Source organism: Corythoichthys intestinalis, chromosome 5 (assembly GCF_030265065.1).
Source record: "Corythoichthys intestinalis isolate RoL2023-P3 chromosome 5, ASM3026506v1, whole genome shotgun sequence".
Lineage (NCBI taxonomy): Eukaryota > Metazoa > Chordata > Actinopteri > Syngnathiformes > Syngnathidae > Corythoichthys > Corythoichthys intestinalis.
In genome coordinates this window covers 48,722,910-48,746,399 of record NC_080399.1, presented here as the reverse complement: position 1 = coordinate 48,746,399, position 23,490 = coordinate 48,722,910, and the positions used below count along the sequence as shown (strand labels likewise).

General features: G+C 37.5%; 1 protein-coding gene across 1 annotated transcript in view; it reads left to right on the top strand.

The window, feature by feature from the left end:
- Positions 1–398: 398 nt before the first annotated feature.
- The window catches only part of fanci (FA complementation group I), a 25,865-nt gene continuing 2,773 nt past the window's right edge, over positions 399–23,490 (top strand). Inside the window, exons 1-30 of the mRNA XM_057837211.1 lie at positions 399–595; positions 693–765; positions 5,600–5,730; positions 5,865–6,018; positions 6,091–6,148; positions 6,296–6,337; positions 6,421–6,544; positions 6,615–6,700; positions 6,772–6,904; positions 6,971–7,048; positions 7,503–7,639; positions 11,996–12,176; positions 12,251–12,338; positions 12,541–12,671; positions 12,748–12,818; positions 12,978–13,092; positions 13,307–13,429; positions 13,611–13,679; positions 13,781–13,882; positions 14,092–14,286; positions 14,462–14,583; positions 14,674–14,835; positions 18,474–18,653; positions 18,747–18,913; positions 19,313–19,383; positions 19,464–19,580; positions 19,644–19,695; positions 19,756–19,883; positions 23,076–23,141; positions 23,218–23,314. Of these exons, the coding sequence (XP_057693194.1) occupies positions 503–595; positions 693–765; positions 5,600–5,730; positions 5,865–6,018; positions 6,091–6,148; positions 6,296–6,337; positions 6,421–6,544; positions 6,615–6,700; positions 6,772–6,904; positions 6,971–7,048; positions 7,503–7,639; positions 11,996–12,176; positions 12,251–12,338; positions 12,541–12,671; positions 12,748–12,818; positions 12,978–13,092; positions 13,307–13,429; positions 13,611–13,679; positions 13,781–13,882; positions 14,092–14,286; positions 14,462–14,583; positions 14,674–14,835; positions 18,474–18,653; positions 18,747–18,913; positions 19,313–19,383; positions 19,464–19,580; positions 19,644–19,695; positions 19,756–19,883; positions 23,076–23,141; positions 23,218–23,314 (3,346 nt within the window). The 5' untranslated portion in view covers positions 399–502. The remainder of the gene's footprint in view (positions 596–692; positions 766–5,599; positions 5,731–5,864; positions 6,019–6,090; positions 6,149–6,295; positions 6,338–6,420; positions 6,545–6,614; positions 6,701–6,771; positions 6,905–6,970; positions 7,049–7,502; positions 7,640–11,995; positions 12,177–12,250; positions 12,339–12,540; positions 12,672–12,747; positions 12,819–12,977; positions 13,093–13,306; positions 13,430–13,610; positions 13,680–13,780; positions 13,883–14,091; positions 14,287–14,461; positions 14,584–14,673; positions 14,836–18,473; positions 18,654–18,746; positions 18,914–19,312; positions 19,384–19,463; positions 19,581–19,643; positions 19,696–19,755; positions 19,884–23,075; positions 23,142–23,217; positions 23,315–23,490) is intronic.

The following is a 23,490-nucleotide window of genomic DNA, read 5'->3' as shown; positions in this document are numbered from 1 at the left end:
TATTTATTTATTTATTATTTTATTTTATTTTGATTTTTAACAATAAAACAACATGGGCGGCACGGTAAGAAACTTTCATGACGTCACATAGCCATCTTTTCACACATTTGCTTGTTCTAATTGTGTAATAATTGTGGGTATGGTTAAATTCAATATTATTCTATTCTTGCAGAACCAAAAACAACACGACAAAACACGCGCACACGAAAATACAAAAAAAAAAAAAAAAAAAATATATATATATATATATATATATATATATATATATATATATATATATATATATATATATATATATATATATATATATATATATATATATATATATATATATTAAAAAACATTAAAATAAGCTAAACCGGTAGTTCTCGCTGCAAGAACTTCCGGTTCCTTCTGGAATCTCGCTGCTGGCGGGAAATACGCTATTGCAAGTAGATTGTGGAAAGTTTGTGTTTACATCATCGTCGTGGTCTGTCTGTGACTTTCACAGGTTTCTTCCACCATGAAGGCTGAATCGGACAGAATTATTTCTTTATCGGATGGTGACAGTTCTGCAGAACTTCAAAAATACTTGTCCTCCCTCTGCGAAGCCAAGGTAATTAGTGTTGACATGTAAAAGACGCATGATTTTTTTTTCTGTTGTGTTGGAGTCATTTAAAAGACTCTTTTCGTTTGTTTGTTTTGTTTTGAAGATCACTGCACTAATTACGAATAGTGCGCTAAAGGGAAAGACGATTGGTAGAATTATTAAAGCTATCTTCAAAGGTAAGAACTTTTTTTTTCTACGGTAATTATGTATTTAAAACACGTCATGTACAATATTAACGTCTCTATAATGTATAATGTTAAATCCATTAACCATTTATAGGGCCAGTAACTTTTTTTGACAATTACGGGGAAAAAAACTTTTTGATTTGTGCACATCACATTTTGAGTCATGTAGGTCACAATAATAACCCTTTCAAGATTTTTTTCTGAAGTGTTTTTATTCTTCTTGAAAATGAAAATAATGTTATTTTTTTAATTACTTTTCATAATTTTTTTTTTTTTTTAAAAATCATGACATTACAGACATATCCAATCCAGCGTACTTTATAGACGTGCGCACTCAACATAAAACGATGTGAATGTACAATTAAATTGAATTAACTTGTGTTCTATTGTGAATATAGAAACCATTGGTTCTTTTTAAAGATACACGATAATATCGGTCACCGATAATTATCGGCCGATAATGGCAATTATGACGTCACACAGATAACCCAGATAATAAAAAAATTCAACCGATAATGCAATCCGATAATTATATACTTGATTTTGCCTCCAAATGTGCGCAACCGAATAATTCAGCACGCCGCCTCCTCAACTCCTCCCCTCTATGAAGCCCCTGAGGGAGGAGGGGTTGAGGAGGCGGAGTTACACGACAAGAAGTAGTTGAATATTATGGCGGCTGTTACTAAAAAAACGACCCTCTCGCCATCTGCGAAACATGTACCGTAGACGTTCCACGAGGCAGAAAGAAAGCGTCCTCATTCAAAACCACTAACCCAGCAGCCATTTAAAACTGCATCACAAAGATTTTTGGAACGAATACGAGGCTGCTGCTAGCGGGAATGCTAAAGCTATTGTAAACACTAACCAAGTTAAACTACAGGGCTTGTGACGATACAGAGTCGGGCTGTTTGGGAATGCAGCCCAAGGCGGGTGGTAAATTCGCCTCTAAGGCTAAACACCGGCACGACTGGAGACCGATAGTCGGCAAGTAGCAGTCTTCCGACGGAGCCCGCCGCTCTGGCTGGTCCGGCAGGCCGCCGCCGAGCCCGGTTACCCAGCTTCGGGACCAAAGCCCTGGATAAAAAAAAAAATGCAGTTTATACGACCACCATTCTTCATGAAAAAGTGATGTCCAGTAAGCAAGCTTATCATGACGGCACAGTGGTTAGATGATCATTTAAACATGGAGAAAACGAAGTCAGCCAGTCAATAATGCATTCAGTATGTAAAATGACGAGTGGTCAGATGACTTTGTAACGCTGCCTTTATTTTTCGGCTTAACAAAACTCAGGCACAAAACAACACGCACGCGGATGCGAGCTCCAACTCCGTCCAAATAGTACTGCCGTGTATCAGTTTAGCTGCTGTAAAGCAAATGTCGTGAAAGCCGCAAATGTAAACAAAGCGCTGCAGAATGGGTACATGATATCTCGCTCTTTTGAGTTAATCATTTTCACAGTGTGCAACAAAGCATATAACATTAGCAATCACTTTTCAAAATTTTTAACTTATTTCTCTGATCAATTACAGTCACGGTAGATAATCAAATTCTTAAATCAGTATTCTGTAGCCACAAATATTATTCAAAATCTTTCCTTCTTCCAAGTTTTTGTTTTTTTTAGGATTAAGTATAATAATGTATTGCTTAAAACAAGGCTGTTAAGATTATTTTCAGCTAGCTATTTTTCTTCCAAGAAATCTGAGAGAAATACACTTGAAGCGATGGCAGATAATTTCACTTATTGCCAATAGATTTACACTTAAAACTGACTAGTTTTAATGAGGTGTGTTTTGCAGTGTATTAATGTTATATATGTTAGGAATGGCTTACTTTTAAAGGCATTTTGTGCAACTTAGGTATTTACTCTTTAAGTAATTGTTGCCAAAAGTTTACCATTACACAATGTCAGACAATCTGTCATTATTTAGATGTTTGAATTGACGACATGTTCATATTTTATGTTGAAAAAAAAAAAGAGCAATAAATTATATTTTTGCACAGTAATATTTTCTGTTGTGTATACTTTAAAATTTTACATAATCTTTTAATAGAATTATCAGCTTGACATTATCGGTTATCGGTTGGAATGAGGAGGAAATTATCGGTTATCGGCATCGGTTGAAAAATGTATTATCGTGCATCACTAGTTCTTTTTATGCTTTGATAAACATTTCAACAATTTTGGGGAAATTTGAACACTTTCAACACTAGCACAATGTATTGGTAGGCCTGAATAAAAAAACCAATGAAACTTCTAGGTCTGACTCCTACACTTAGTCTCTGTTGTTGTTTGGCAGCCACACATCTTCACTGTTGTCACTACAGTCACCATCACTGAAGCTGAATGGAATTTTCTGGGCTGTTCTGTAAACTGCCTTATTCTTTGCTGCTTTTGAAGTCTACAAAATAAGATAAAGTGCATATAATAATGCAAATTAGAGATACATTTCTTTATATTATACACAAATATTTCATATTCCAAACAGATATTATCTTTCCCTAGATGTTACTGTATATCATTATATATATATATATATATATATATTTTTTTTTTTTTACCACTGTAGCTCTCGGGCATAGAAGTATAACAGAATATGCCAGTCGACAGTCGACACTGGCAGGTTGTCTGCTGTCTTGGATTCAGAGGATATTTACTTTTAGTTACACCAACTGACCACGGAATTGATTTTAATAGAGTGTGGCAGCAGAGAGGATTCTTTAGGTTGCTATGCGGTTAAAAAATAGAAACCAATACATAAAGAGAAACGTTCGTATCAGTAGTTGTCCACTGTAGTGACCACTAGGGGTGGAAACATCTTGGTACCTCACGATACGATTTGCAATACAAAGCTCACGATGACGATAATCTCACGATGTGGCGATACAACGATTATCGATACATTGGTCAGGAAATCATTCTAGAATATTCTACAAAACAACTGATAAAGAGAAAAAAACATCTTCATCCTTCTGCTGTGAGTTCATCACTAATAGATGTCCAATTTATTTGAACTGGGAGGGTGACGGCGTCCGTGGCAGCCAATGCCAGACAATGAGGTAATTTTGGGCCATTTCAGGTCATTACTTGTTGATTTTCAGTCACTTCTGGTTGATTTTTGGGGCATTTTATGGGTCCCTTCCTGTTGATTTTGGGTTACAGAACAGGAAGTGACTCAAACGCAACAGGAAATGACCTGTAAATGCCCTCAAATGAACAGAAACTGACCTGTAAATGCCCCAAAAATCGGAAAGACTGACTGTGAATGCTCTGGTTTTGAATGTACAATAGTTAACGCAGTGGAAGATTTTGTTAGCAACTTGTTGGTTCCTTATTTTATTTTTTTAAACTGACACCTTTTTAAAACGATATCTCGATTCTTGGCATGAGCGTATCGATAACCATTTGGCATGCAAAGTACCACGATATATCACCATTTCGATATTTTGTCACACCCTTAGTGACCACTATGCACCAAAGGGGTTAACATTTGGTAGTCAACATGGCCTACATGAAATATGATCATTATTATCAAATATATATTATCAATCATTATTTACTATTTTATTATTTTTTTCATGAAACAATGTGTAAGTTAATAGGAAAAAAATCAGAATACACTCTGGTAATGACCCACACCCCAACAACATTAAAGTGGATTTTAGTTTTTTTTTTTTTTTTTTTTTTTTTAAATTTCATAATATAGTAACAATTAGAGCAACACACAGCAATAAATGACATTCATATAAATGACAGTTGTTCAAATACTTGAAGTATGCAAATTGCAGATTTCTTTGATAGTGGAGAAAATAATGTTAAACATAAAAATATGACACCACTTTCGGGATGCAACCCTTTTGCAATGTCAGATACCCATGTATATACAGTACACACTTATAGACTCAAGCGCAGGTGGGTGTAATAGGTATTAATGACGTAATGAAAAAGGGCAGAAAATTTGGGATTACTTGCATTTGATTGGGTAAAATAGTACCTGCATTGATGAAATGTCAACCTCTATGTCATGTAGCCACTGACTGGAAACACCGGCTGTTATTTGCATTTCCCTCTGCGATTAGACATCAGAAAAATGAAAGTCTTTGTTTTTTTTTTTTTTTTTTTTTAATTCATGATACAAGATTCTTTCCATCGGGGTTAAAGGTGTTCTCTTTCCGTCTAACTAGTTGCATGCCATTGACAACAATAGGCACCCATCCAATTCTGTGAATGCTCATGTTTTAGCAAATGATTGCTGCCAGCCTCTCCAAGTCAAAATGCATTCGACATCCAGCACCGTCAATGGCAGCTAATGAGTTAAATGACTGCCATATCGAGGGTTAAAACGTTTTCTGCAAACTAGTTTGTTTGCCATTTAAACGTTAGATAAATACCGTAATATTCAGACTATAAGCTGCTACTTTTTTCTCCCGATTTATGGCTTTTAGAATAAGGCGGCTTTTTATGGGTTCTTTCTTTTTTGTTGATGCTTGTCCTTTTACTTAAGTAATTTTTTTCCACCTGTATCCGTACTGTTACTTAAGTACAAAAGTGAGTACTTCATACACCACTGAAGATCATTATAGAGTCACTCTTATCTGGATGGCCTTGGTAAGGTAGGAAGGCTCCCTGACTGCTTGCCTCTTAACAAGAAACGAAAACAGTTATAGTTCACAGATGTCAGTAATATACAAGTAATTAATGAATATGTATGATCATATGAAATGAACATATCTGTGGGAAAGAATAAATATATTTACAGTGGCTTATACTTAGGTGCGCTCTATTGTGTGGGAAAAAAATTTGCCTAAAGTTGCTTTTTTATTCAGGTTCTCCACCTGGTTCAAGCGAAGGGTCAAAGCGCAGATTGCTGCTTTATCAACATTGCATTCCTCTCTGTGAGTCTGGGAATCTCCAAACTGAAGTGGCAGCTGATATAATTGGACTGCTCATGCTGGAGGTACAATTCAACACATCAAAATATGACCTTTCACTGAGTTTCACCTATCACCATGAGTGTTTAATTTTTACCACACAGTATACTATCTTTTCTTGATTTGATTTGTTTTGTTTTTTTGTGTTGTATATATACAGACACATACATTGGTTGGACCCTCTCTTGCAAAACTAGCAGAACTATTTGTTGAAGAAATCAAGGCAGGAAAAATAGGAAACGGGAAGTCCTTGGAGCTATTTCCTACTGTGCTTACCGCCATTGCCGCTTGTGAAACGTTGTCGTACGGTAAAGGTAAGTACAGATAGCCTATAAAAGTAAGGAGAAATCTTCTTTTTTTTCATAAATATACTTATTTAACTGTAGGTGAACTCAGTGGTGAGGAATGCAAGAAACAGCTGATCAACAGTCTCTGTTCAAGCAGGTGATGCTATACAATAACTCAACTGCTGTATGTTTAAAAAAAAATCATCCCAACAGTGGCAGTTTGATTCCAATCTGTAAGGAGTAATGAAGACTTCAATAGTTATCTACTGACCTAAATTAATACAAACGTATTTCTATAATACAGATGGGACTCCCAATGTGTTATCCACCTGACCACAATGTTCAGGTATCTCATTTCATTTTCTCCCTTCAGCACCATATTTTCAAAGTCATTCTCTGATAACCTTGAGTGTGTCTGCCTTTTTTTAGAGATGTGCCAATGTCATCAGAAGAGTTGCGGTTTGTGGTGGAAAAAGTGCAGCGAATGTTTAAAAAACTCGACCTGCAGGAGATCCCACCACTTGTTTATCAATTGCTCTTGTTATCTGCAAAGGTAGAAGCACGTGGCAGGCATGTTTTTCAAGCAAGTCATCCTGTCTAAATGGTTGTTCTGCATCTTCTAGGGCTGCAAGAAACAGGTCCTAGATGGAATCATCTCTTATTTTAAGCAGCAAGACATTCACCAGCAAGAGGAGAAAAAACACGGACAGTATGTGATGGGAGCTCTGCCAGTGTTAAATCATTATTGCTTTTCATTGGGCTCCTTCTTCCCTCTCTCAGGAACTTGGATTTAGAAGTTCAGTCCATTCCACAGGACCAGTTAAGACACGTGGAGGGCACTGTTATACTCCACATTGTTTTTGCTGTGAGGCTCGACCATGAACTTGGGAGGGAATTCATTAAAAATATAAAGGTATTTCGTGTCAATTTCTAAAATAATTGACTAAGTTAACATTCATTAATCAATCCCTTTCAACAGGTATCTTACGGGGACCTTTGCCCTTTCAGTGTTGCACTACTGCTCTCGCTTGCTCGTATCCAGCGCTATGAGGAACAGGTCAGGTGTTGCTGCTATGCCATTATTATGTATTCATTATTCTATGATTTATAATTATTTATTCATTTGTGTATCGTGTATGTTTTATGGTTGTTGTTTTTTTGTACAATGCATTTCTGTGTGCTTTTGTTGTGACATACCCTGCTTTCTGCAGCCGAAAATAAAATTACCTAAATTAGGGGTGTCCAAGCTGGTCCTCTAGAGCCACTGTGGGTAAATATTTTGTTCCAACTGATTCAGCACAGACAGTTTAACCAATGAGTTTACTGCAGCCCATGACTACAAACAACAAACACTTGTAAAACACCAGAATGTAGGATAGGTGTCCTATTGATTGGTCGGAATAAAAACCCGCATGAACTGCAGCCTTTTGTGGAATAGCTGCGCCATCCTTGACCTAAAATAATAAATGTTAGATATAAAAACTACTTGCCCATTTCTTTGTATTTTGTAGGTGTTTGACCTTTTCAAGGGGGCAATCATCAAGAGTTTCAGAGATGAGCAGCTGCTGCAGGGGTCCAAATTTCTGCAGGACCTCTTGCCTGGTCACTGTAGCATTGCTGAGATGATTTTGGACACTGTGAGAAGCAGGTATTTTGTATTTGTGATTTTATTAGGATCCCCATTAGCTGATGAAAACATCCGCTACTCTTCCTGGGGTCCACACAAAACATAAAACGGACAAAACATCAACATACTAATCTATGGAGGACCCTTCCTGGGGTCCACACAAAACATAAAACAGACAAAACATCAACATACTAATCAACATAGGCTATACTGTATATAAAAGAAAGAATTTTTAGCTTGAAAAATGTACACACTAAAACAAACATAATTCAACATACTAACATAAAGACAGAAGAAAGTTAGTAAGGAGGTAAATAGACAATATAAGAGGTAATATATAAGTCGACAACAAGAAAGAGGCTTACATTACAAATTACATCAGTGATCAAATACAGTTGACCCTAAAGTACTGCTTTATTTGTTTCTTGAAATTAGCTTTATTTTGAGTTTTTAAAATTTGGTCTGGGAGGGCATTCCATTCAATCATAGCTCTACATAGTATTGTACGTTGTTTTAAGTTAGTTTTCATGATAGGTATGGTATAGTTACCGCTAATAGCATGTCTGGTTGGGTATGAGTGCAGAGTTGAGCTCAGAGTGTAATGCTTAAACAAACTGCCTGGTTTGCTCAATGTCATGATGTTTTTCAGAAAAGAGAGAAGAGATACTCGCAGCCTTGAATCAACTTTAAGCCAAGACAGTTTGTCATGCATGTTGTCTGTGTTGGCTCTCTGGCTGCTTTTAAGCGCAAGCCTGGCTGCTCTGTTTTGTACTGGTTGGAGCCTCTGTAGGTTCGTCTTTGTTCTACCTGACCAGACCACCGAACAGTAGTCCAGGTGTGACAATACAAGGGTCTGCAAGACCTGTTTTGTCAACTGAGGTGTTAAAAAGGGTGAACATTTTTTTTACTACTGATATATTCCTACCCATCTTTTGCACTAAAAAAATCAATGTGTGTTGACCATGATAAATTGCAGTCTAAAGTTATCCCTAGGAGCTTGGTTTCTTGTACCTGCTCTACAACCACATTGTTTAGTACAAGGTTTAACTGAGGTTTGGATCTTAATGAATGTTTCGTCCCAAAAATAATACTCTTAGTTTTTGATATGTTCAGAACCATTTTGTTGTCGGTGATCCAAGTGAACACATACTGTAACTCTTGGTTAAGGGCTGAGGTGATTTCCTCCACTGTTTTGGCAGATTTATAGAGTGTTGAGTCATCAGCAAACATACACACGCTCGCATTTTTACAAACAAGTGGGAGGTCGTTTGTAGAAATAGAGAAGAGCAGCGGCTCCAGTGAAGAACCTTGCGGAATTCCGTAATGTATTTGTTTTGCATTTGAGAAGCACCCATTGAACATAACTTTCTGAATTCTACTAGTCAGATAACTTTCAATCTAAGCTACAGCAGATGGAGTAAAGCCATAGCACCTAAGTTTATTAAGTAATACATTGTGGTCGATGACATCGAAAGCAGCACTTAGATCTAATAGAACTGCTCCTATTACGTTCTGTTGGTCCATATCAGTTAGCCAGTCCTCTGTAATTTGTGTGAGTGTCATAGAAGTCGCGTATCCTACTCTATAGGCATGTTGGTAATTACTCATTGAATTGTTCAATGAAAAATAGGATTGTATCTGACTGAACACAGTTTTCTCCAGCAGTTTGCTTAAAACGGGTAACAGGCTGATCGGCCGGCTGTTTGAGCCAGTAAAGGCTGCACGAGCATTTTTGGGTAAAGGAATTACTTTAGCCATTTTCCAAATTTGTGGGAATTTGTTGCTGTCAAGGCTTAGATTAAAAATGTGAGAAACAGGAGTGGAAATATAATCTGCAATAATCCTCAATAAATTTCCATCTAGCTTATCAATGCCTGGTGGTTTCTCATTATTTATAGATAACAATAGTTTTTTCACATCTTCAACCGTTACTTTACAGAATTCAAAACTACATTTCCTGTCCTTCATTATTTTGTTTTGTATATATGAATACAGTGATTCATTTTTTGATGAGGGCATTACCTGTCTGAGTTTGCATACCTTATTGATAAAATATTCATTCAAATAATTTGCAATGTCAGTAGGCTTAGTTATAAAAGAGCCGTCTACTTCAATGAAGGATGGAATCAAACTTGTATTCCTGCCCATGATGTCATTTAAGGTACTCCATAGCTTTTTACGATCATGTTTTACATAATTTATTCTTGATTTATAATGCAACTTCTTCTTATTTCTATTCAGTTTAGTGGTGTAGTTCATTAATTTACAGTACACTTGCCAGTCAGACATGCAGCCTGACCGATTTGCTTTTACTTTTGCCTCGTTTCTCTCCGCCATACATTTTCTTAATTCATCATCAATCAAAGGACATCTAGTGGCTCTGACAGTCAACCTTTTAACAGGTGCATGTTTATCCATAATTGGAATTAACAAATCTGCGAAAGCATTCAATGCAATATCTGGGTCACTCTGCTTACTGACATTAATCCAACAAATATTACCGATATCATTAACACATGAGTCATGACAGAAATCCCTGTATGATCTTTTATAAACAATTTTTGGCCTCGCTTTTGCCACTATTGCCTTCCTGGAAATGGCAACTAAGTTATGGTCGCTAAAACCAATATCAACAGATATGGCTTTTGAACAGAGCTCCACAGCGTTGGTGTAATTGCATTAGTTAAGAATTTTAGATGCAACTTTCAATGTTACTTTTAAGATCAGGAACTCTAATTTGCTCCTCATAAACACTATACATTGCGTGTGATGTGCCTTCTGTTCTTCTTGCCTCAGTCTTCATACAGGGTGAAACAAAAAAAAGGGGGAACAAGCCAATAAAAGCAGGAGTGATGGAAGAAAAATATTTTATTCATAGTACATGAAACCATTAAACATGCCATTTAATAAATACGCATGAAATTATCATTTAAAAATGACATCCTTTATATGGCCTCCTCCTGCATGAATACATTCTTGAAGTCTGCTATTGAAAAAACGGGAATTTTTGTGTATTGCAGACAAGAGCAAGTGGCATCACTGTGAGGCATTGACCTCGACCAAGTAAACAATGTGCCATTTTAGTAAACATGGGGAATTCAGGATGGAATTCACAGTATCCCAGCTCATATAATGAATCAATGAGGAATCTGAACAGTAGATTTCAAGAATAAATTTGTGCAATAGGATAGTGTTGAAAAAAAATAGTTTCATCATTGTTTATTAAATTTGCATGTTGTCAGGTTTCAATTACAGTATTTTTCGCATTATAAGGCGCATCGAAGTATAAGGCGCACCTTCAATGAATGATCTATTTTAAAACTGTTTTCATGTATAGGGCGCACTGCATTATAAGGCGCCGTAGTAGTAGTAGTTGGGGTTGTGTTATACATCCACTAGATAGTGCTGCACTAAAGGGAATGTCATGCCATGGTCAACCAATATTGGTCCATTTATAAGCCGCATCGGGTTATAAGGCGCACTGCCTGCTTTTGAGAAAATTGAAGGCTTTTAGGTGCGCTTTATAGTGCGGTAAATACGATACTATAAAAAAACAAACAAAAAAAAACTTCCATCTTGGTATTACTGGATTGTTAAAAAGTTCCTGTTTTTTGGGTCACCCTGTACTTGCAGTAATACAGGACTGTTTAACATACAATTATTTGTGTTACTATTCAGTTTCAAAAATATTCTACCTTATGCACATTTGAACTTAAATTCCAGTGAATATGCAACAGTATTTTTGGGGCTACAGTACAGTTGCGAGAAAATGTGAACCCTTTGGGCTTACTTAGATTTTTTTCTAGACATGAAATCTGTTCTTATCTGTATATAAGTCACATCACTAAACCAACACAGTCTGCTTAAACTAATAAAGCACCCCAAAAATTACTTTTAATGTTTTTATCGAACACAACATCCAGAAAAAAGTACAGATTAATTGATTTCGAACTCACTGTTGCCAGTAGGTTCCGAGTTAGCCGTTAGAGGGTATGCACGCGTTTCAGGTGTGCTTATCATGTCTCAGGACAAATGATACGTTTAGGTACCGAGGTGGTTGTGGTTAATTTAAACTTTTTTTTGTGTTGTTGTTGCTAAAACAAAAGTTACTAATGTAACTACTACGGTTCTATGAATCCCTTATGACTGTCAGACCGTTCCATCTCTCCGAATCTTCGTGCTCGTGCAAGAATGTTTTGTAGGGACTTGACCTGTGATGACTCATGACCTTATACCTGTTCCAGGGGTAACAGGTGACCCCTTTTTGGTGTGCATACTTGGATTGCGCATGCGCGAAGGGACATTAGCACCGCCCTATGGCATTCAACAGGGATGAAATAGAACTCAGAATTTGCATGACTCCTTCCTTTTTTGTAGTATCTTTGGATGGGATCATGTGACCCAGGGCCTGGTGCAGCTGGGCTTCTTCCTGATGGATACATTTGGACCTAAACCTGGACCATTTGGAAAAAACACAGAAGCTTCTGCCACTGTGGCCCGGACCCCTTCTCAGCTGGCATGTAAACTAGGATGTCAGGTGCTCCTGCAGGGATTTAAGGTGACTTTTAGTTTTTTGATATGGACAATTATTGTAATACTGTGTCTTACTGTAATTTGTTTTCATTTTGTTAGATGCATGAGGCAATCAGAGGCGAGATTCTGGAGCAAGTTCTGAACCGATTGGTCACAAAGACGGCCTCACCTGTCAATCATTTTTTAAGTAATACAATAAACACTTCTGTCCAACATTATTATGTACCCTTACACAGTGTGGTCTAATGCAGTACCAAAATTTAAACTATCAAGATCATTACGTATTGTAATGGCAGATATTTAAACATAACTCTTTGTACTGGATCGCAAACATTCTGTTATGTCTATTCAATGTACCTTGATTATGAATTGCCTCACTGCGTCCTCAGGCCTCTTTTCAGACATTGTAACCTCCGCTCCAATGATACTGCTAGAGTCATCCTCCAAGGTTACTGAAACATTTGACCATCTGTCATTCCTCCCCCTGGCCACTGTGCAGGGCTTGCTAAAAGCTGTCCAGGTACTAAAAATACTCAGACTCTTACATACACACATAATGAGAGATGTTTAAATGCTGTCCCTGTTTTGACTTCCAGCCTTTGCTGAAAGTCAGCTTGTCCATGAAAGATGCATTAATACTGGTTCTCCGTAAGGCCATGTTTTCAAGGTATATGTGTACTATTTTGTTGCCAGTTTCAGCATATGTTTCACTTTGGTAGGATTGGCTAGTGTAATTTACTTGATGCAAAATCATGTTATAGACTGCATATTTAAATGGGCGAACTTGATAGACTGATTTTAAAATCGTTTTCGGTTTCTTTACCAGCCAACTGGATGGACGAAAGTCAGCTGTAACTGGCTTCTTGTTACTGCTGAAGAACTTTAAAGTGTTGGGTAGCCTGGCCTCCAGCCAGTGTAGCCAGACAATCTCCTCCAGTCAGGTGGGTCGTTACTGTGTACAGTATTTTGTGTGTTCTTTTAACTAGAAAAAAATAATAGACTACAGTGTATATATATATATATATATATATATATATATATATATATATATATATATATATATATATATATATATATATATATATATGTGCACAATGCTGGACTTTTTATTTGAACTTCGAAAGATGCTTATTTGTCTTCCTGCAATTCAACTAGATCCAAGTGGATGTTCATTCTCGATATAACGCTGCTGCCAATGAAGCATTCTGTCTGGAAATCTTAAGCAGTCTGCGTCGTTGCCTTGGCCAGCAGGCCGATGTGCGCCTTATGCTCTATGAGGTTTGTGCAGCCTTTCTAAACCTTTACATTGAATAAAGTGTTAGAAAAATTAAAAATAGAGTTGATTTCTTGACAGCTGAGGGGACAAGCTGAAAGTGCCAAATTTGATCTCGTGCTGCATTAGTTTTATTATTTTTTTAATGTGAATAACAATGCACATACACCTTTGTCTCTTTTCCAGGGCTTCTATGATGTTCTTCGCCGAAACTCCCAGCTTTCTAGTTCCATAATGCAGACTATTTTCTCACAGGTATCAATGTTGACTTGTCTTTATTATTTTCCATAAAGACCTATATGTTGTATCCATTGTTGATTTTGTTGTTGTTGACACAATTGTTGTTTGTATCCTAGTTGAAGAGGTACTATGAACCTGAACAAGATCTCTTACCCCCAGTGAAACTGCAGCCATGCATCACAGCTCATGGAGAACAGATCCACATTCAGGAGCCCTTGGTACTGTACAATTTTAGTGATGAGTAGCATTTTTAAAAAAATTTGACTGAGTCACACAACATGTGTTTTTGTTAATGAATCATCACTGGTATATTTTCTTCTGGATAAATGAACAATTACAGTATCCCCATGCCAATCATATTGAAATGAAGCTTGGACAGCTTTAACTCTTAAAGTGTATCGGCTATGTAAATACTGTTCATTCCCAGGCCCACCTGGTGTGCTGTACTGTTCATTGCCTGTTGTGGCTTAAAAATATGCGACGATCAGCCAAAATGGGGGCTTACGACAGTGATGATGATGATGACGACGACGAAGATGAGGGATATCAGTCCGAGCTACAGACAATTCTAGAGAGTGTCACTAAACGCATGATCAAAAGTGAAATGGAGGACTTCGAATTGGTACGCACACATGGCACTCTGGAAAATTACACAAAACTACTAACTAACTAAAATGTATCTCTTTTAAATGTTAAGCTAAAATTGAAAACTGTGTCATCATTGTACATTGATCTGACCTATGTTCGACACAACCAGTTATCTATCACACTCATGGTTCCTTATTCTGTTTTATTAGGACAAGTCTGCAGAATTCTCCACTGAATCCAATGTTGGTGTGAAGAATAACATTTATGCTGTGCTAGTGATTGGACTCTATGAGGTCCTGATAGAGTACGCTTTTGTCAAAGCCAATTACAGGTATCCATCACATCCATCTTTTTTTTTTTGTGTGTGTGTGACATTATTTTGAGACTTTAATCTTTGGAAACTTTGTACAAAACATTTTAGCATAAGTGCCTTTAAGGAGCTGTTGGAACTGTTTAACCGCTACCATAAATTGTGTGAGATCCTGAGGGAGAAATCTGGAAAGGGACGACAGCCCTCAAACAAGACTCCTCGAAGTTTACTTTCAATGGGCTTTACATCAACTCTCCTGACTATGCTCTTTAGGTAAGTATAATCGATACGTATTCTTGATTTTTTTATTTTTTTGCTTCATGGTTTAAAAGACAATGTGGATAGTCATAGTCTTGAAGAATCACTTCTCGTCATATAAAATCTTAGGTTGACTACACAAAAATAAACTGCAAACTAAACATTGCACACAAATAAAGAAAGAAGTCCTTGTTGTAGAAAGTATACCTGACCAGTTGACCAGATCTCAACTTGCGTAACTAATATGGAAGAAAAGATCTCTGTTGGACAATGCAGGACGCCAGTGCTTTGAAATAGTGTTGTTGTTATTTTTTATTATGCAAGGTGATTAAAAAAGAATGTGCCAAAATCATCATGCATTTATTATTTTAATATCGCTGAAATAGACTGAATTAATTAATTAAATTTCATTAATAATTTAAAGAGCATATGACACGAGAAAAAAAGTCTTAAATGGCATTATTATGTGAATTAGAATCATATTTTGAGACGATTCGACTATATACAACAATTTAGCAAAGCACAGATGACGAGAAATTAGTCTTTTAATCTGCCGGTTAGCCACGCCTACCGTTACAGGGCTTTAGCGTCCCCAACAGGTGGATGACGTCAGCGGTAGACTGGGCTCATCGGTTTTACTATTCAGCCTATTGGGGGGAATTATTCAGAACGAGGAAAACGCGACGAAGAGAGCCACAAAATGTCATTGTTTCTGTCTCTTTACTTCAATATTTTTACAGGATATTCTTTTTATCCAAGTATTTTCCCCAATAGCTATATAAATGGCTTGAGAAGGACCAGTCAGCCCGTCGAGGGGGAACTATTCACAACGAGGAAAACGCGACGAAGAGAGTGGCAAAATGTCATTGTTTCTGTCTCTTTACTTCAATATTTTTACAGGATATTCTTTTTATCCAAGTATTTTCCCCAATTGCTAAATAAATGGCATGGTCATGACAAATAACAGTCTTGTGCTGAATGGAATATGAAATAATAAAAATGCATTTATTCAGGACGACATGGCAAAATTACTCCATAATGGTCAAAACTGTCGACTTCACCTTTACTGTCGCACCTCCCGAACGATATTTTATGACACCTAAATCGGACATATGTCATTTCCCTTCCCCGGCTTCGGAGAATGTAAACAAACCAGAAGGCGTGACAGCTAGCCGACATGCTAACCCGAACCGAGTGATGTTTCAAAGTCTTCGAAGCGGAAAATCACTCATAACTATCCTGGATTATTTGACATGACGACTGGGTTGTCGATTGTGTTTGCGTATCGGCAAACCGTCCGGCGGAGAGCAATTTACAGTTCGTTCCCCGGAGGAGGGTGGCTGGAGTTGTTGTGCAGCTAACGTGCTGCTGCTAATGAGCATTAGGAGAGCTTTTTACATGCCTATCAATGATCAAACGTAAGTAGTCCTTCATTTAAAGGAAGTTTGTAGTGTTTACTTTGTAATCGCTGTATTCGTATTTGACATAATACAAAACAAGATGTTTACTCACTTCCTCGTAAGTCCAATGGTCCCACAGTAAATATACACGGTGAATGGGAACCTTTTGAAACTCCAAAAAGGCGCATACGCCTCTCCCTCATACAGAATGATTTTTCTGCAGCCGTTTGGCTGGCGTGATGCGAAAAATAAACGTATTAATCCGCAAAATCAGCTGAATCCTTCGTCCTCATACACAACAGTACACTGTAGCGTGAAGAGGACGTCTTCTACCGTACACGTCACAGCGCCCTCCTCCTCAATGCAAGACCAAAGCCGGAAGTCACTCATTTTCATGGCGCGGGATTAAAAAAAACTAAATAAAAATAGCGATCGCTTCCACACATATCCAAGCGGCCCATATCATTCAGGGGCATATAGTACCGCGTGTATTATGAAATAAACATGCTTTTTCGTGTCACAGGCACTTTAATAAGAATTAAGTTTTTTTAACAAGTGATTTTAACAAATTAAAAGTCATATCGGTTTGATGTTGTCTGTGCCGCTGGTGGTGGTCACATTTAGCACTTGTAAATCATGAAATAAAAACTTATAGTTATATGCAATACTTGTATCCAGCTAGTTTCTAGGTTTTTTTTTTATTTTATTTTTTTTAAACATACCGCAATGGTTTTGTCACATTCTTTTTGAATCACCCTGTATTATAAAATTCATGTTCAAAGGAATTCAAAATTCATCTCAGGTTACAGCACTTTAACAGAACATGCAGCCAAACTTTTTTCTCAACTTTCTTTCTCTTAATGTTCTTTGAAAGAGTTTTTGACAAGTATTTTAAGTACAAACCCCTGCTCAACTTTTGTTCTAAAGGAACAAAGTACCTGATTCAATGAAACAAGCACTGAAGTATGGTGATAGCCATAATTTAGCCATAAAAATACACTGTATTTTGGCACACTCAACTTTTATGGCACACCAAATTTATATAATATTTTTGGCCATTGTCTTGCCCTGATTACTTGTATTTAATGCACTGACTTGTTCCTTTACCTTTCTCTGACACTGTAGTGGGGCTGAGCAATATGGACCAAAAGACATATCAATGTATTTAGGCTAGAATGATTGTGATATACAGTATATCCTGATATTTTCTTTTGAAGGTGAGCGTAAATGTTCAGTCCAAATCAAAGCCAAATATGACATGTTACAAGTAATTTTATTAAATGCGGCTTTTCGAACAGTGGCAAAATCAAATAAATAATTGTTTTTCTTATACCATATTTGAATTGAAAAGCTCTGCAAGGTGTACATTTGAACTACATCGACATATAAAAATTACAAGATAGTCCATATCCATTCCATATCACATGTAAAAATACTGCATCGATTTAATTTTTATAACGATAGCTCGTCCAGGCCTAGACAGTAGTTGATGACATTAAAAGTTGGAAAGTGCCCAAATATTACTGTGAGGGGAATAAGCAGTTCTGCAAGTGCAAGTTTGCTTAACTTGACTTATTTCAGCCCTTACTCTTCTGTTTACTTATGTTAAAGCTGTAATTTGAAAACTGCCAGTGTATTACTGACGGTCAGGTGTGAATACGATGCATGCATTGTGTTTGTGGAAAAATGATACGACTTGCTGTCATGACTGTCAATCAAAGGTGAGGATGGGTAGGGTGAACGAGCAATGACATTGGCTTCTCGACTAATGCTTGTAATAAAAAGATGCTTATCGACCTTTTTTGAAAAATTATACGTCATTTTGATAGAAATGCAGGAAACCATCTCCATTTGCGAGAAAAAAAAATACGTTGGACTGTCTCACGCAAAGTGGAATATCTGGTCACGCTAGTCCTTGTTGGAGTTAACTCATTAACTGCCATTGACAGCAATAGCCACCAAATGCATTTAAACTCGGATGGCTGTATTTTAATTATCATTTTTCACTGCCATTGACGGCAATAGACATCAAAATGGATTGGACCTCTATTGCTGTTAGTGGCAGCCAATGAGTCAACATCAGGAAGATTGTTCTTTTTCACTAGTTTCATCAGTGTCTGACTTTTAAAGTGTTAACATGGCAAAGTTACAATGTGGTCAATGTAAAAACATTTCATTTTTAGAGCGACTCTGTTTAGTGCATCTATGTCAATGGCAGCCGATGAGTTAATCGGAATATATTGATGTTACCAGGGACAACTCTCAGAGCAAAGAGGAGGCGCTCACTGTGCTGCGCTCCAGTGGAGAATTTGTACGTTATGCACTTTGCGTGGCTGTGCAGAAGATCCAACAATTGGAAGATACCGGAATTACCGACGGCCCAGGTGGACAAAGTTCAGACTTGACTTTCCGATTTCTGTGTGAAATGGCAAGGTATGAGTTCTTTGGTTACATGAGCTATGCGTTCAGCGAAGATTTATTTTGCATGACAATCTCAATGTAAGAAAAATAATGAAATTTTTCCAGTGTGCTGATGTGGCGTTATACTAACGTCCCCAGCGTGGTGGACGATGCTGGGAAGAAAGAAAAGCGGTCTAGCCTTTCACATTTGAGCCTGGAAGGTCTTCTCGGGATATTCACCGTCTGCCAGCAGCGTTATCCTGATAAGATGACTAAGCTTCTCTCTTCCATTGGTTCGACTAGCAGTTTTAAACTCGAATAAAATTCAGGTAGTCCCCGGGTTACGATGTACCCGACTTACTTGAATTCGACTTCGCGATGCTGGAGTCTCGTCTGCCATTTTGTTTCCAGTCTTTTTTTTTTTTCTTGTCACATAAGTGTCTCGGCTGTCATTTTGGTCGCCAGCTGTGATCTTATTTTTTATACTTTATTTCATTATTATGACATATAATGTTTTTGGATAGTTATTTTAAGATTTGGGGGTATTTAAAGGTTTAATCTCTACGCAGAAATTCGGTTTACGTCGCCAGCATAGGAACGGAGCTCGTTCATAACCCGGGGACTACCTGTACAGACATACAATTTAAACAAACGGTGTACCCTAAATCCTTTGCATTCTTTGCATGTTCCAGAAAACTCGGATGAGGTTGTTGAGTCAGAAGATGCTATACAAATGATTTACTCTTATATCCGTCAATTTCAGGTATATCTGTCTCATAGCCATGTGTTGTTTTGTTGTATCCATGCAGCTCATTTCCCATTGTACCTACTTTTTGTCAATAGAAAGCGTTGTTCACCCAGTTGAGTGGAGGAGAGGAGGCTTTGAACAGCAAAGAAGCTCAGCTATTGGTCAACATTTTGAATGTGCTTTCCCTCCAGCTAAAACCCTCATCTGAGCAGGTTTGTACTCAGTGATGAAATGCTTGGGGGACAAATACTGAACATCTGCTTTCCAATATACAGTTTGTCCAGATGTGTTCCTGGACTGCGAAAATTTGCAAGGAAACTAACTTTGGTGAGTCAGTACCAGTGAGTGTTTGGTGTTAGTTGTACTGAAACAATATATTGTGTTTAGAGGACACGGCGTTGTGCAAGGGGCTGCTCTCACTTCTCTTCAGCCTACATGTTCTTCTTAAGAGTCCTTCCAGCTTGTTGCTCGAACTCTGCCAGGACATCCATAGCCACTTGGGAGATATTGATGAGGTATGTCAGGAAATTGTGTGAAACGCTGTTGTCAAGCTGGAAGTCTGCAGAGAGAATTAATTCATTATGTTGCAAAAGTTATGGGAACTATGACTTATTGCCATACCATTGCAGAGAACAGTAATAAAGGAGTTCAAGTAAGAATATCCCTTTCAGGGACAGTGGTCGCTACAGTGGATGTCTATTCAAAATGGGGCTGCAGCTATCAATTATTTTAGTAGTTGATTAATCGATTAACTATTTAGTTCAAATAATCGAGTAATCGGATAAGGGACATTAAAAAATTACATGAGCTGAGCCTCAAACCGTATGAAAAAATGCAAATCTAAGTACAACAAAAGAACAATTATTATTATTAGTAGTAGTAGTAGTACAACAACATCAATTATGGATGCAAACAAACTATCTTCAACTCAACAGTAACAAATCGGACATAATCATCATCGATCCAGCAGCTCACATCAAAGACGGTCAATTTTCCCTTACCATCAACAACTGCACCCTGCTCCTCTCAACACATTCCCGCAACCTAGTTATCATTTTCGACAATAAACTAAGATTCGACCAGCACATCAACCACATCACCAGAACTGCCTTCTTCCACCTCAAGAACATTGCCCGTCTTTGTCCCTCCCACACTATCTCCACTGCTGAAACACTCATCCATGCGTTCATCACCTCCAGACTTGAATACTGTAATAGCATTCTTTTTGGTTCTCCATCCAAACTCATCAATAAACTACAATATATCCAAAACTCGGCTGCACGCCTTCTCACCCGGACCCCCCATAGGAACCACATTACCCCCGTCCTCCACAAACTGTACTGGCTTCCTATTTCATAGAGGATACAGTTCAAAATCATCCTTCTCACTTAGAAAGCACTCAATAACTTGGCCCCTCCCTACCTCACAGACCTTCTCTGTCCACACATCCCCTCCCGTCACCTCCGCTCTTCTAAAGGAAACATCCTCACACCACCCCAACAAAGAACACACCGAACTTGGGGGGACAGAGCCTTCTCCGTTGCTGCCCCCTCCCTTTGGAACTCACTACCTGAACCCACCCGTACCTGTTCAGACCTTCCCACATTCAAAAAACTGTTAAAAACTTTTTAAACAAGATTTTAACTTATAAAGTATTTTTTCTTTTATTGCTTTGTTCTGTTCACGTTGTTTGCTGTTTTTTGTTTCAACTGTAAAGCGTCTTTGAGCATTGGTAAAAGTGCTCTACAAATAAAATTTATTATTACTATTATTATTATCAATGACTAATGTTACTAATTCACTTTGGTTAACTGGCAACCAGTTCAAGGTGTACCCTGCCTTCTGCCCGTAGTTAGCTGGGATAGGATCCAGCAAGGCTCCGCGACCCTCGTGAGGAAAAAGCGGCATTGAAAATGAATAACCCATTAGTATAAACACCACCAGAAGTTATCATTAGCTTAACTTATTCCCTGCCAGCCCAGGTCACAGAGTATGTGTTGTAGCTAGTAAAAGGGGTAATCTATTATTAAAATTCCTATTGACGGCAATAGAAGTCCAATCCATTTCTACTTGGATGGGCTGGAAGCGATCATTTGATTGGGGTCATTTGCTGTCAATGACAGCCAATGAGTTTGCACAGGTGTCAAACAGATTCCAGAAAGGGCCAAGTGGGTGCTGGATTTTGTTCCAACCGATTCCGTGAAGAGAGTTTAACCAATGAACTTCCTGCTGAAACAAGCAGCACCTAACAAAGTTTAACTGATTACACATGTAAAAGATCTGATTGGTGAAAATGTGTCGTCTTCATTGGTTGGAAAGCAAACCTGCACCCACTTGGCCCTTTCTGGAATCGGTTTGACACCTGTGAGTTAAGGTATGCGAGGTCACAAGAGATTTATAAAACAAAGCAAAAAAAATAAAGTCCCAAAGCAAAATACACATGGGCCACACTTATTTAAATGTCTGCCTTTAATCTTTTTTTTCCAATTTATTATTTTTGAAAAGCTTTTATTTCATTTATATTTGTATTACTCATTGGTTTTATGTATATAAAATAGGGCTGTCAAACAATTAAAATTTTTAATCGAGTTAATTACGGCCTAAAAATTAATTAATCGTAATTAATCGCAATTCAAACCATCTATAAAATATGCCATATTTTTCTGTAAATTATATATATATTCTGTAAAATAAATTGTTGGAATGGAAAGATAAGACACAAGATGGATATATACATTCAACATACGGTACATAAGGACTGTAGTGGGCCTTTCACTCTACTGTCATTTAAATCTGTCTATGCTGTCCTCACTCCAAAGTGTCTACTTTTTCCAAAGCTAGACAGCTAGGGAACGACGCCTTAATAATCAGACTTCTTCCTTTTTCTTCTGATTTATTAATAAAATAGCCTCAAACCAATTTCCTCTTTAGACCGTCGTAAAACTACAGTACAAAAAAAAAAGCATTGCATTAGCAACAACGTTAGCTTAGCACGCTATACAGGTTCACTAAACATAAACAAAAAGAGTCTCATACAAAAAATATAACATTTCGCTTACTAACATAATATGTACATTCTTTACAACAACCATACTTACGGACAAATCTTGTCCAAGGATCATATAAGCACAACATTACAACGTAGGCGTCAGCCCGAGACGTCGTGCAGCCATATTGAACTGGCAAGAAAATAATAAACCATGTCACAAAGCGACCACAAGAGTCAGCAGCACAAAAAGCCTTGCTGTAAAATTTACCAAAAGGCAGAATACTGTCTGAGCGGGACATGTGCATTAATTGCGTCAAATATTTTAACGTGATTAATTTAAAAAATTAATTACCGCGCGTTAACGCAATAATTTTGACAGCCCTAATATAAAAATAAAAGATACAGCATGGGGGGATCAATTATTTGCATATTATCTTTCAATTTATCAAAACTATTTAGAGTTTTTTTTTTTTTGCCCATCACGAAATAATAATCAGAATAATAATAATACTGCTACTGGATGTCAAATGCTGGCTGCAAAATATTGTCCCACGTGCCGCAATTAGCTCACAGGCCCTAGGTTTAAAACCCCTGTACTATATGAATGTAATATTTAAAAAGATGTGCATGAAAGTTTTAATGTGCTTCACATTTAAGTTTTAAATTGCTGCTGCATCTGCATCTAAGCCTGATTTTGTATTGTTGCTTTTATTACAAGGATGTGGAGGTAGAAAAGCTGTCTCACTTTGCCATTGTCAACATGAAGACAGCAACCACAGCGGCAGTAAGTCGGTTCCTTTATTCGAGTTTTTGAGTCATTTTGTCACATAAACTTTTATTTTTGTAATCTTATACTTCAGCTTCAGGTCCTACCTCAAATAGACAAGGTGCTAGATGAAGTGGACTGGCTGATCGGCAAAAAGAAAAGCCAGATTACCTCTGACAAATCAGGCCCTGGTAGGGACATTCTTATTTTTGCGGGGAGTGAAGGGTGGATATGTTCTTTTCTGTGAAGAATGCAAATACCGTATTTTTCGGACTATAAGTCGTAGTTTTTTTTCTTTCTCTTTTCAATCTTCCCCTGACGCCCGTTGCAAGTCAGTCCTGGTACTTTTTCCGATATGCAGCAGCTA